General features: G+C 43.8%; 1 protein-coding gene across 1 annotated transcript in view; it reads right to left on the bottom strand.

Annotated features, from left to right (window-relative positions):
* Positions 1–14,529, bottom strand: part of CDH13 (cadherin 13) — a 902,416-nt gene that overhangs the window by 244,545 nt on the left and 643,342 nt on the right. The window contains exon 7 of the mRNA XM_073605913.1: positions 10,175–10,353. Within this exon, the coding sequence (XP_073462014.1) occupies positions 10,175–10,353 (179 nt within the window). The remainder of the gene's footprint in view (positions 1–10,174; positions 10,354–14,529) is intronic.

Here is a 14,529-nt window from a genome sequence, read left to right as displayed (position 1 = left end):
TCAGCCTCCCAAGCATGGTCCTGCCTCTTCACCCCTCCTCCCTCCTCCTTTTTTTGCCTCTTTTTTTTAATAGAAAAAAAAATGTTTGCCCCGCCTTCCTATGCATGCCACTCGCCTTAAGTGAATGACAAGCACACAGCCCACTGGGCCTCCTCCCGGGATATGTACGTCGCCTATCCCAGGAAGTATAGCCTTTCATTGAAAACAGGAGGAGGGGGCGGGGCTGTCAGCGCATCATCGGGGGGCATAATGGCTGAACCCAGAACAGGAGGCAGCCTAGTGATGATGTCACAGGGAAACATGGCGGCGCGGAACCTAGTGCTGCCAGAAAAGAAGAAGCTCTCAGCTGGACAGCGCTGGATCCGCTGGGTGGGCGAGTATCAAATGTTAGCAGAACTCACCACCAGGTCGGTAAGGCTTGAAAAAAAAATGTAGGGAGGAGGGTATGGAGGGTAAAGTTCTGCTTTAAAGAAAGAAACTTATATCCAAGTACGTATTCTTGATTTAAAAAAGTCTATTCCGTGGCTCACTTCCGAGATGAACTAGAGACTATGGGGTTGATTTGAGAGAAGGTATTTTACTTATCATCTAATAAAGATAAAACACCACATCCCTTGAAAGGTAATTAGACATTTAAATATATTATAATAATACAATATAATGTTTATGGGGGCGGCACAGTGGCGCAGTGGGTAGCACTCTCGCCTAGCAGTAAGAAGGGTCGCTGGTTCGAATCCCGACCACAACACTACCTGCCTGGAGTTTGCATGTTCTCCCTGTGTCTGCGTGGGTTTCCTCCGGGTACTCCGGTTTCCTCCCACACTCCAAAGACATGCTGGTAGGTTAATTGGATCCTGTCTAAAATCGGCCCTAGTATAAGTATGAATGTGAGTTAGGGACCTTAGATTGTAAGCTCCTTGAGGGTATAGGGACTGATGTGAATGTATAATATATATATATATGTAAAGCGCTGCGTAAATTGACGGCGCTATATAAGTACCTGAAATAAATAAATAAAATAAATAAATAAATATGTATTTGGGATTTTTAAGGTGCTAAATTAGAACAAAATCATTTGTAAAAGGTAGAAATTTATTAGAGCATAAATATAAACCTACAAAAGATAAATATTGATATTACAGTACTAATACATGTGCTGACTGATTTAATCTCTACATGTTTCGTCCTGGAAATTGGCTTCTTCAGGAGAATTAATTGATATCAGGCACAATGAGCACTAGAAGTAAACAGAATCTTTTAGAAAAATAGGACAACCAACAGTCACAAAAACATCAAAGATATAAAACACAGATTTACGTTGTGCATTTTCCCAATCGATGAATGTTTTTTATTTGTAAATCTGTGTTTTATAACTTTGATGTTTTTGTGACTGTTGATTGTCCTATTTTTCTAAAAGATTCTGTTTACTTCTAGTGCTCATTGTGCCTGATATCAATTAATTCTCCTGAAGAAGCCAATTACCAGGGTGAAACGTGTAGAGATTAAATCAGTCAGCACATGTATTAGTACTGTAATATCAATATTTATCTTTTGTAGGTTTGTTTTTATGCTCCAATAAATTTCTACTTTTCACAAATGATTTTGTTCTAATTTAACACCTTAAAGATCCCAAATACATCTTTAAATTTCTAATTATGGGGTTGATTTACTAATACTGAATCTAAGTCCAGCTCATGGTTTGAAACCAATCAGCTTCCATGTTTTATTGTCAGAGCTTAACTTGAAGAAGCTGAAGTTAGAAGCTGATTGGCCACCACGCACAGTTGCACCGGATTTTGCGCTCTTCAGTTTTAGTAAATCGACTTCTATGTTTTGTTTTTTTTTTTATACTGACACAAAGAGATTGAGCTGTCTGGTTCAACCGCCGTCCATAATGGACTTCCAGGAGGAAAAAGTTTTGAAGTTGTACTGCCACGTGTGACAAACGGTCGTCTGTTCCCAGATCTGAGTACCTTTAGGCGACTCTCTCAGATTCCCAATATATCACCCAGTGTAGAACTGACATTCCCCGGAGCAAGAAAATAAAAATAACACTTTCTGAACACCTGCCATGTGCAATGTCGGCTATTTATTAAGACAGAGCTGCATCTACTACTAAACTCAAACCAGACATTCCCTTTCCTTGCCATCAGTAGAGGTGATGGAATTTTCTAGAGAGAAAAGATGGTCAATATAAGAAGCGTAACTAGAACCATCAGGGCCCTGGTGCAAGAAACCATGAAGTGGTCCTTCCCACGGATCCCAGGGCCCTTTACTCCCATTAACCACTTAAGGACCAGCCTCGTTTTGGATTTTAGGTGTTTACATGTTTAAAACACGTTTTTTTTGCTAGAAAATTACTTAGAACCCCCAAACATTGTATATTGTTTTTTTTTTTTTTTCTAACACCCTAAAGAATAAAATGGCGGTCAATGCAATACTTTTTTTTTTCACACCGTATTTGCGCAGCGGTCTTATAAGCGCACTTTTTTTTGGAAAAAAAATCACTTTTTTGAATAAAAAAATAAGACAACAGTAAAGTTAGCCAATTTTTTTATATATTGTGAAATATAATGTTACGCCACGTAAATTGATACCTAACATGTCATGCTTCAAAATTGCACCCGCTCGTGGAATGACGTCAAACTTTTACCCTTAAAAATCTCCATAGGCGACGTTTAAAAAATTCTACAGGTTGCATGTTTTTAGTTACAGAGGAGGTCTAGGGCTAGAATTATTGCTCTCGCTCTACCGGTCGCGGCGATACCTCACATGTGTGGTTTGAACACCGTTTTCATATGTGGGCGCTACTCACGTATGCGTTCGCTTCTGCGCGCGAGCTCATCGGGACGGGGCTCTTTAGAAAAAATGTTTATGTTTTCTTATTTATTTTACTTTATTTTACTTTATTTTATTTATTTTTTCACTGTTTTTGGTTTTTTTAAATTTGGATCACTTTTATTCCTATTACAAGGAATGTAAACATCCCTTGTGATAGAAAAAAGCATGACAGGTCCTCTTAAATATGAGATCTGGGGTCAAAAAGTCCTCAGATCTCATATTTGGACTTAAATGCAAAAAAAAAAAAAAAAAGTTATTTGAAAAAATGACAACAAAAAAATATGCCTTTAAGACGTATGGGCGGAGCTGACCTTATGACGTCGCTTCCGCCCTCCTATGGTATGGAGACGGGTGGGGACCATCCTCACGGACGTGACACGTCCCAATCGCCTCCGCCGCTACCGACTGCTCTGGTAAGCGGCAGAGGGCACGGGAGAGCAGCGGGAGGGGGGTGGCCGCAGAGACCACCATTATCGTAAACAGAATCGCCGGTCCTAAAGATGGATACCTCGGTTGTGGCAGCAGCTGCTGCCGTTACAGAGATATCCACCTTCAAAGAAATGACGTATATATACAGTGGCCGGTCGGTAAGTGGTTTTAAGGGACCCTTTATTACAGTCCTGCAGCGGGCCCCTTTCCTGCCATCTTGGGCCCCCCCCCCCTCCACAGTGGCGGAACGCCACTGCCCGGTTGGAAGCGTTGAATGCCTTCAGGAGGGAGAGGAGGAGATTAGGGCATTCAGTGGCTACATGGAGGGTTCTTCTACATGCCACCGCCACTCCTATCCAAGTACACAGTGGGGGCTGCATGGGCCCCCTGGAGCATGGGGCCGGGTCTAAATCGTGACCCCTGTGACCCCTGTACGTATGCCCTTGGTCAGTGTAATACTTTCTAGTGCCTAAACAAGGTTAGATTCACTCTTGATCTGAGCATCTTTCGTTATTTTGGTGGCTTTTTTTAAGCATTTGTACAGGTGTTTTGCCCATTTTTGTGAGGCTTGAGGTTTTTTTTTTGTTTTTTTTCCCAATTATTTTTAGCCAATGGAAAGCTAAGTTACTAAAAAAACAAAACAAACGTGTGATATATGTTTTTTTGCACTTCTCTTGAAGTCTATTGGGGCCAAAAACACTTAAATCTTGTAGCTCAAAGGAAGCTTATGTACTTTTTGGAGCTACGAGCTTCAAGCGACGCTACCTTCAGGTGTGAACAAGCACAATTGAAAACCATGGGATTTTGGATGTTGAGTGGTTTGTAGCTTCGAGCTAAAAAACGCTCAGGTGTGCATGAGGCCTAAACAAACCTAGAAAATATCAGTGTTCTAAAAGCTTGTGTGTGTTCTCTTTTTTATATATCTGTAGCCACCAAAATACACACAATATGGGCAATATTCTGTGGTAGCCCGACCATCACTCCTATTATATGTCCAAAAGTCTAAGACCACCTTTCCAAATTACTGAGTTCAGGTGTTTCCAGTGAAGGGTACCGTTAACACTACAACATACAAAGACAATTGTGCGCTTACAACCTTGTGGTAGCAGTTTGGTGAAGACCCTTTTTTGTTCCAGCATGACTGTGCCCCTGTGTACAAAGACATCTCCATAAAGACGTGGTTTGATGGGTTTGGTGTGGAGGAACTCAAGTGGCCTGCACAGAGCCCTGACCTCATCCTTACCGAACACCTTTGGGTGACTTGGAATGAGCCAGTTCTTCTCAACCAACATCTCCATAAAGACATGGCTTGATGAGTTTGGTGTGGAGGAACTCAAGTGGCCTGCACAGAGCCCTGACCTCAATCCTACTGACCACCTCTGGGATGAACTTGAACAGCATTTGCCACCCAGGTCTTCTCATTTAACATAAGTACATGACCTCACAAAAACTTTTTTGAATGAATGGGAACAAATTGTCTCCAAAGTCTAGTGAAAAGACTTCCCAGAAGAGTAAAGTCGCAAAGGAAGACCAACTCCATATTAAAGCCCATGGATTTGGAATGGGATGTCCCTCAAGCTCATATGGGTGTGATGGTCAGGTGTCCATAACATTTTGGCCATATAGTGTATCACTTTGACCATACTTTTTAGTCTTTTCTACCTGTATCTAGTTGTGGCCCAGGCTCGCTGCCCACAGGGGAAGAGAACTAACGAGGAGACTGGTTGATGCAGCAAAGTATATTGATGTAGTAATGTTGAGAGAGAAAAGCAAACTTTGCAGATACGACCACACCAGACCAGAACACTTACAATGAACCAGACAAGGAGTACGGTACATGCTAGAGGCACCTGACAGGCATGGGAGGTGGCTGAAAGGCAGACCGGCAACAGTAAGACTACTGATGGTATACAGCAACAGTCCCTGCTTTGTGCCTCCTCCACAGGAACCTGACCCTACACTACTCCGACGGTTCCTAGCCAACGGGAGATCTATCCCTGTCCTAACCACTATGCTGAATGCATGCCAAGAAAGAAGGGAACAGTGCTTTTTATAAGCATTGCACTCCTCAAAGACCAGGGCAGCAGTGTCCAATCCAACAGCTGCTTCTTTAATGAGACCTTTGGAGGCCTCGGAGGAACCTGGTTACCTCTTGACCTCCGCCCTCTCTGCACGGTGGCCATTGAACAGCGCCACCCTTGCAGGGAGGCTAAACTGCACCTGCTTTCTATAATGCCCACTCCAAACTTTTATTTAAAAAAAAATGCCCAAAAGGCAAGGACATTTCTTTAACAAATGGGATTTCATTTTTAACTTACACCTACAATATGATTGGCTGTCATGGGTAACAACATGAACATTCAGTTGCAGTCTGTCACTCTTCGTAAAGTAGAATACATCATTGATTGAAAAACATTACAGCAAGGTAATATCCACAGATATACCACAATATTATCACAATGCCACCATGTAGTGTGGGAACGCCGCACAACTGCAGCTCATTGTAAAATAATGGTGAAAAAAAATGCCTAAGTTTCAGCTCCTCTTAGGCCACGCCCTTTGGCTTAGTTAGGGAGGTCCTTGGGGGCAGGAAGAAGCGTATCATTGAACGTGGCCAAAGAGGCCGTTTATGCGCTTCACCCCACCCTCGGCGCTTAATCAGAGAGGTCCTCTCTGCTTAAGCCTCGGGGGTGAGACCAAGCACGTCATTGGACACAGCCAAAGAGGCTGCTGACATGTTTCACCCCACCCCCGGGGCTTAATCAGAGAGGTCCTCCATGACCAAGCCCCGGGGGTGAGACGAAGCATGACATTGGACATAGCCAAAGAGGCCGCTGACATGTTTCACCCCACACTCGGGGTTTAATCAGAGAGGTCCTCTTTGACTAAGCCCGGGGTGTGAGGCGAAGCGTGTCATTGGACAAAGCCAAAGAGGCCGCTGACATGTTTCACCCCACACTCGGGGATTAATCAGAGAGGCGCTCTTTGACTAAGCCCCGGGAGTGAGACGAAGAGTGTCATTGGACATAGCCAAAGAGGCGCTGATACGTTTCACCCCACCCTTGGGACTTAATCAGAGAGGTCCTCTTTGACTAAGCCTCGGGGGTGAGACGAAGCGTGTCTTTGAACATGGCCAAAGAGGCCACTGACGTGTTTCACCCCACCCTTGGGACTTAATCAGGGAGGTCCTGTTTGACTAAGCCCTGGGGTGAAAAGTGCCAGTGGGTGTGGCCTAAGAGGAGCTGAGGCCATTTTTTTCACCATTATTTGACATTATTACATTACATTAAGGTGCAGGCGTGTGGCATTCCCACACTACATGGATAGCACGCTTCCTGGATGAGCTTCCCACACGGCAGCAATTTTTAGCACTTCAAGCCAGAACGGGTCGCAGTGATCACAATACTGCCAATCATAATTTCAAACAGATACAAAAGAAACATATCCGGGCCGTGCTGCCACCAGAGCAATGCCAGGATCCTGACATAAAGGCCATCAAAATCTGAACGTAGAGATCACTTTATTGTCATGGACTGCAGACCAACATATCACCAGTTCATCTCACTTAAGGGTAATCGGTTGTTTTTCCGGCTCCTAGACAGAACGTTTAGTAACAAAAGATCGTTTTGCTTCAACAGCTCCCTTGAGTTTCTAATAGTAATCTAGGCAGGATATCTAATATGAATTAAAAAAACACGACATCAGCGCTAAAGTGTGACCCCATATAAAGTACATATGGCACCCATGGATGATGGAACAGATAGACTTGCTGCCTCCACGGTGCCCCGGGGGGTAGGCTTCGGGCTTTGCTGCCCTCTTCACATTGGAGAAATCTTTGGTACTAAACAACAAGAAGGGCGCACCAGACTCCTGCTTTACCTTAACCACATGACCTCCGGAAGATTTACCCCTCCTCGTGACCAGCCCGTTTATTGTATTTTGGCACTGCATTACTTTATAACTGACAATTGTGTGGTCGTGCGACGCTCAACAAAAATAAAATTTATGTCCTTTTTTCCCACAAATAAAGGTTTCTTTTGGTGGTATTTGATCACCTCTGCCGTTTTTATTTTTTGCGCTATAAACAAAAAAAATGAAAATCTTGAAAAAAAAAAATATATATATATTTTTTTACTTTCTGCTATAAAACATATCCATATTCAATAAAAAAATTTAAAAAAATTAAATTGTTTCCAAAAATTTAGGCCAACATGTTTTTACTAAAAAAAAAAAAAAAAAAATTCCAAAAAGTGTATGTTGATTGGCTTGCACAAAAGTTATAGGGTCTACAAACTATGGGATATATACGTCTTATAGCGGGACTGCGATATTGCGGTGGACAATCTGACACCAATCTGACACCAATCTGGAGACCATTGACACCAATACAGTATCAGTGCTAAAAATTTGACATGTGCAATTCGTTTCATTCCGAATTTGTTTTTTAAAGTTTTTTTTATGAATGAACGAAAACCTGTTTAACTAATTTGTTCGGAATATTCGTAAATACGAATATTCAAAAATTCAGAGATTCGTAAATTCGAAAATGCAAAAACCAGAAAAATGGAAAATCTGAAATAATAACTACTAATAATAACTTAATTATTACTAACTTATAAATTATAGGTATTGGAATTCCCTTTCAAATTTGGCAGTTAGTGAACGTAACAAATACGAATTTATCCGAAGTTACGAATTATCCGAAATAACGAATGCCGCATCTAAACGAATGGAATGTAACAAATTAATAATAATAAATAACAAGAATAAAATAATGAAAACTCTTTATTATTATTTATTATTAATTCAATTAGTTCCATTTGTTTAGATGCGGCATTTGTTATTTCGGATAATTCGTAACTTTGGATAAATTTGTTACGTTCACTAACAGTCAAATTTGAAAGGAAATTCAAATACCTATAATTTATAAGTTAGTTATTATTTCAAATTTTCGGATTTTCTTTCTTATTTTAGGATTGACGAATTTTCAAATATACGAATTGCGATCATAACGAATAACCCGGAAAACAAACAAAAAACTCTGAATGAAACGAAATCAAACAAATTTTTCGGCAGTGTAAATGTCTAATACATCCCAGGAGTCTTCAGGAGTCTTCTCAGCTAAGCACATCGTCTTGCCTGCATGCCTGAGCTAAGGGCAGATAGACTTTTTTTTTTTATATTTCTTCAGTGGCTTCCTGGTTTCCTGGTGGCTTCCTGGTTTCTTGCCTAGGCCAAAATGATGCCATACATTCCATGAATCTTCAGGAGGGGAGGAGGGGCTTTCTAAGCTAAGCACACCCTCCTGCCTGCATGCCTGAGCTAAAAGGTGGATGGATTCCAAGAAGTAAATTCTACATGAGTCATCTGCCTTTACTCAAGATGGCCACGGCCAGAAAAACTTGAGATTTTTTTTCAAAGTGATCTCGGCAAAATAAAGCATGGAGACATGGACGGATGGGGGAAAATTTCGTTTGAATATTAAAAATGAAATAAATAGGGTTTTTTGGTTTGTGGTGTGGTTCTGCTTTAAGGTAAAGCACGGGGCTGGTGCGCCCTTCTTGTCGCTCTGGATATCTGACAACAATTGCCCCATATGGTTCTGGCAAGTGACCATGGGTGCTCAACCTGTGGTCCTCCAGCTGTTGCCTCAACCTGTGGTCCTCCAGCTGCTGCCTCAACCTGTGGTCCTCCAGCTGCTGCCTCAACCTGTGTTCCTCCAGCTGCTGCCTCAACCTGTGTTCCTCCAGCTGCTGCCTCAACCTGTGTTCCTCCAGCTGCTGCCTCAACCTGTGTTCCTCCAGCTGCTGCCTCAACCTGTGGTCCTCTAGCTGCTGCCTCAACCTGTGTTCCTCCAGCTGCTGCCTCAACCTGTGGTCCTCCAGTTGCTGCCTCAACCTGTGATCCTCAAGCTGTTGCCTCAACCCTTGGTCCTCCAGCTGCTGCCTCAACCTGTGGTCCTCCAGCTGTTGCCTTAACATGTGGTCCTCCACCTGCTGCCTCAACCTGTGGTCCTCCAGCTGTTGCCTCAACCTGTGGTCCTCCAGCTGCTGCCTCAACCTGTGGTCCTCCAGCTGCTGCCTCAACCAGTGGTCCTCCAGCTGCTGCTTAAACCTGTGGTCCTCCAGCTGCTGCCTAAACCTGTGGTCCTCCAGCTGTTGCCTCAACCTATGGTCCTCCAGCTGTTGCCTCAACCTGTGGTCCTCCAGCTGCTGCCTCAACCTGTGGTCCTCCAGCTGTTGCCTCAACCTGTGGTCCTCCAGCTGTTGCCTCAACCTGTGGTCCTCCAGCTGTTGCCTCAACATGTGGTCCTCTAGCTGTTGCCTCAACCTGTGGTCCTCCAGCTGTTGCCTCAACCTGTGGTCCTCCAGCTGCTGTCTCAACCTGTGGTCCTCCAGCTGTTGCCTCAACCTGTGGTCCTCCAGCTGTTGCCTCAACCTGTGGTCCTCCAGCTGTTGCCTCAACCTGTGGTCCTCCAGCTGTTTCAGAACTGCAAGTCCCATCATGCCTCTGCCGTTGGGAGTCATGCTTGTAACGGTCAGCGGCTTGCAATGCCTCATGGGAGTTCTGCAACAGCTGGAGGGCCACAGGTTGACCACCCAAAGGCTAAACCATAGTTACTTCAGCTGGGATGATGCCTCTCTTTCCATGATGAAGTCAGAGACAAAAATCTTGCTGCGTCTTTAACTAAATCAACTCCGTCTCCATACCTATTGTCATTTGTGCCGGCTGTCAGATGCCGACTTGCAAATTTATCTTAATGCGGATCTTAATGAATGCAATTATACTATCAGCTCCTCACACCAAATAAATCATGGGAGCCGCACCAGCTCTACGATTCATCTCCTCCAAATAACAAATCGCATACAACGTTTCCTCGTATTGAGGCAGCGACGTTACTTACTTCACGGTCTAGCATCGCCGGGGACACCACCGTGACAATGTCGCCCTTTTCAGGGTCGATGTAGAACATGTTAGGCGACGGCTTGTCGGGCGTTTGCTTGAGGATATTGTAGCGCAGTACGGCGTTGTCAGTTGTGGGGTCATCCGCATCAAACGCCAACATGTTCATTACTGTGGTACCTGAGGACGAGAAGTAAAAATAAAAGTGGCGGGTTAGCGGGGCTTTGTGTCGGGAATGTTTTCTATTTTTACCTTAAAATGTGACTTCACCTTTACAATGAAAAGAAAATAAGAGAGAGAGAAAAATAGTGATCTATCCCTAGACTTGCCAGACTTCACTTAGATATCATTTCTTATATACAGTACATCCGGAAAGTATTCACAGCTTTTCCACATTTTATGTTACAGCCTTATTCCAAAATGGATTACGTTCATTATTTTCTTTAAAATTCTTCAAACAATCCCCCATAATGGCAACGTGAAATAAGTTTGTTTGAAATCTTTGCAAATTTTTTAAATTAAGAAAACAAAAATAATCCCATGTACATAAGTATCACAGACTCCTCCCATGTACATAAGTATCACAGGCTCCTCCCATGTACATAAGTATCACAGGCTCCTCCCATGTACATAAGTATCACAGGCTCCTCCCATGTACATAAGTATCACAGGCTCCTCCCATGTACATAAGTATCACAGGCTCCTCCCATGTACATAAGTATCACAGGCTCCTCCCATGTACATAAGTATCACAGGCTCCTCCCATGTACATAAGTATCACAGACTCCTCCCATGTACATAAGTATCACAGGCTCCTCCCATGTACATAAGTATCACAGACTCCTCCCATATACATAAGTATCACAGACTCCTCCCATGTACAGAAGTATCACAGGCTCCTCCCATGTACACAAGTATCACAGACTCCTCCCATGTACATAAGTATCACAGACTCCTCTCTCATGTACATAAGTATCACAGGCTCCTCCCATGTACATAAGTATCACAGGCTCCTCCCATGCACATAAGTATCACAGGCTCCTCCCATGTACATAAGTATCACAGGCTCCTCCCATGTACATAAGTATCACAGGCTCCTCCCATGTACATAAGTATCACAGCCTTTGCCATGACACTCAGAATTGAGCTCAGGTGCCTCCTGTTTCCACTGATCATCCTTGAGATGTTTCTACAACTTGATTGGAGCCCACCTGTGTTAAATTCAGTTGATTGGACATGATTTGGAAAGGCACACACCTGTCTATAGAAGGTCCCACAGGTAACAGTGAATGTGAGAGCACAAACAAAGCCATGAAGTCCAAGGAATTGTCTGTAGACCTCGGAGACAGGATTGTATGGAGGCACAGATCTGGAGAAGGGTACAGAAACATTTCTGCAGCATTGATGGTTCCAATGAGCACAGTGACCACCATCATTCGTAAATGGAAGAAGTTTGGAACCACCAGGACTCTTCCTAGAGTAAGCCTGCCCAGCAAAACTGAGCGATCGGGGGAGGAAGGTCCTTAGTCAGGGAGGTGACCAAGAACTCGATGGTCACTCTGACAGAGGTCCAGCGTTTCTCTGTGGAGAGAGAAGAACCTTCCAGAAGAACAACCATCTCTGCAGCACTCCACCAATCAGGCCTGTATGGTAGAGTGACCAGACGGAAGCCACTCCTCAGTGAAAGGCACATGACAGCCCGCCTGGAGTTTACCAAAAGGGATCTGAAGGCAGGGCCAGACTAGCCTACGGGGATAGCGGGAAATTTCTGGTAGGCTGCTTTTGCAGGGCTGGCCCTTGGTGCCTAGGCGCCGCAATCTGAGACAGGGGAAGCCCGGGGCCGGCCCTACCATGGGTCCCGCTGGGTCCATTGGGCCACCTCCTATGAAAGACAGCACACTGGTGACGTCTATCATAAGAGCGGGTCCAGGAGGCGGGACTTCTTATGACAGCGGCCGTGCTGAGTAAGCGGGAGATACCCGCTCTGTGTAATCCGACGGCTCTCCTCTCTCTCAAACCCCGGGCACTGGTTAGGCTGGGCTGATGGGCACTGGTGAGTATAATACGCTCTTCAAATGTGCTTTAAAATGCATGGTTTTCCCTTTATGAACAAGAAAATAATGACATTATGCTATTAGGCTGGTATAATAATGCTATGGGGCTGGTATGAAATTATTTCTAGGGCTGGTTTTTATCCCCAGTCTGGCCCTGCCTGAAGGACTCAGACCATAGGAAACAAAATTCTCTGGTCTGATGAAACAAAGATTGAACTCTTTGGCCTGAATGGCAAGTGTCATATCTGGAGAGAACCAGGCCCCGCTTATCACCTGGCCAATACCATCCCCACAGTGAAGCATGGTGGTGGCAGCATCATGCTGTGGGGATGTTTTTTAGCGGCAGGAACTGGGAGACTAGTCAGGATCGAGGGAAAGATGAATGCAGCCATGTACAGAGACATCCTTGATGAAAACCTGCTCCAGAGCGCTCTGGACCTCAAACTGGGCGAAGGATCATCTTCCAACAGGACAAAGAATCTAAGCACACAGCCAAGATAACAAAGGAGTGGCTACGGGACAACTCTGTGAATGTCCTTGAGTGGCCCACCCAGAGCCCAGACTTGAACCCGATTGAACATCTCTGGAGAGATCTGAAAATGGCTGTGCACCGATGCTCCCCATCCAACCTGATGGAGCTTGAGAGGTCCTGCAAAGAAGAATGGGAGAAACTGCCCAAAAATAGGTGTGCCGAGCTTGTAGAATCATACTCCAAAAGACTTGAGGCTGTAATTGGTGCCAAAGGAGCTTCACCAAAGTATTGAGCAAAGGCTGTGATACTTATGTACATGGGAGGAGCCTGTGATACTTATGTACATGGGAGGAGCCTGTGATACTTATGTACATGGGAGGAGTCTGTGATACTTATGTACATGGGAGGAGCATATGATACTTATGTACATGGGAGGAGTCTGTGATACTTATGTACATGGGAGGAGCATATGATACTTATGTACATGGGAGGAGTCTGTGATACTTATGTACATGGGAGGAGCATATGATACTTATGTACATGGGAGGAGTCTGTGATACTTATGTACATGGGAGGAGTCTGTGATACTTATGTACATGGGAGGAGCCTGTGATACCTGTGTACATGGGAGGAGCCTGTGATACTTATGTACATGGGAGGAGCCTGTGATACTTATGTACATGGGAGGAGTCTGTGATACTTATGTACATGGGAGGAGTCTGTGATACTTATGTACATGGGAGGAGCCTGTGATACCTGTGTACATGGGAGGAGCCTGTGATACTTATGTACATGGGAGGAGCCTGTGATACTTATGTACATGGGAGGAGTCTGTGATACTTATGTACATGGAAGGAGCCTGTGATACTTATGTACATGGGAGGAGCCTGTGATACTTATGTACATGGGAGGAGCCTGTGATACCTATGTACATGGGAGGAGTCTGTGATACTTATGTACTTGGGAGGAGCCTGTGATACTTATGTACATGGGAGGAGTCTGTGATACTTATGTACATGGGAGGAGTCTGTGATACTTATGTACATGGGAGGAGTCTGTGATACTTATGTACATGGGAGGAGCCTGTGATACTTATGTACATGGGAGGAGTCTGTGATACTTATGTACATGGGAGGAGTCTGTGATACTTATGTACATGGGAGGAGCCTGTGATACTTATGTACATGGGAGGAGCCTGTGATACTTATGTACATGGGAGGAGTCTGTGATAATTATGTACATGCAATTGTTTCATTTTTTATAAACTTGCAAATATTTCAAACAAACTTCTTTCATGTTGTCATTATGGGGTATTGTTTGTAGAATTTTGAGGAAAATAATGAATTTAATCCATTTTGGAATAAGGGCTGTAACATAACAAAAAAGTGGAAAAAGTGAAGTGCTGTGAATACTTTCTGGATGCACTGTAAATGGTCTTTTTTCTTTCTTTAATATAAATACTAAGTTGCTAAAAAATATAAAACAAATATAGAGTTAAGAAATACTTATATATTAGACTTCATATTTTTCTAACGAAGGCCTCCTGCAGACTGGACGTTTTGCTAAGTTTAGGTGCATTTCCATTTTTTTTCGGCCAAAACACTGTTGCTCCTCGAAGCGCTGGTGTTTTTTTATTCTCTACCTCTACACCTATGGGTATGGGGAGATTTACTAAAGGCAACTAGACTGTGCGCTCCAGAGCTTAGTAAATGAGGGGAAGTTCTACTGACTTCCATCATCCAATCCTGTGCAAACAAAAATGCTTTTTTTTTGGCAATTTTGCTTGCATGTGATGGGACGAACGCCCCCTGGTTCAGTTTGCACCAGAAC

The sequence above is a fragment of the Aquarana catesbeiana genome, linkage group LG11, assembly GCF_042186555.1.
Source record: "Aquarana catesbeiana isolate 2022-GZ linkage group LG11, ASM4218655v1, whole genome shotgun sequence".
In the NCBI taxonomy this organism is placed as follows: domain Eukaryota; kingdom Metazoa; phylum Chordata; class Amphibia; order Anura; family Ranidae; genus Aquarana; species Aquarana catesbeiana.
This window is presented reverse-complemented; position numbering and strand designations above follow the sequence as displayed.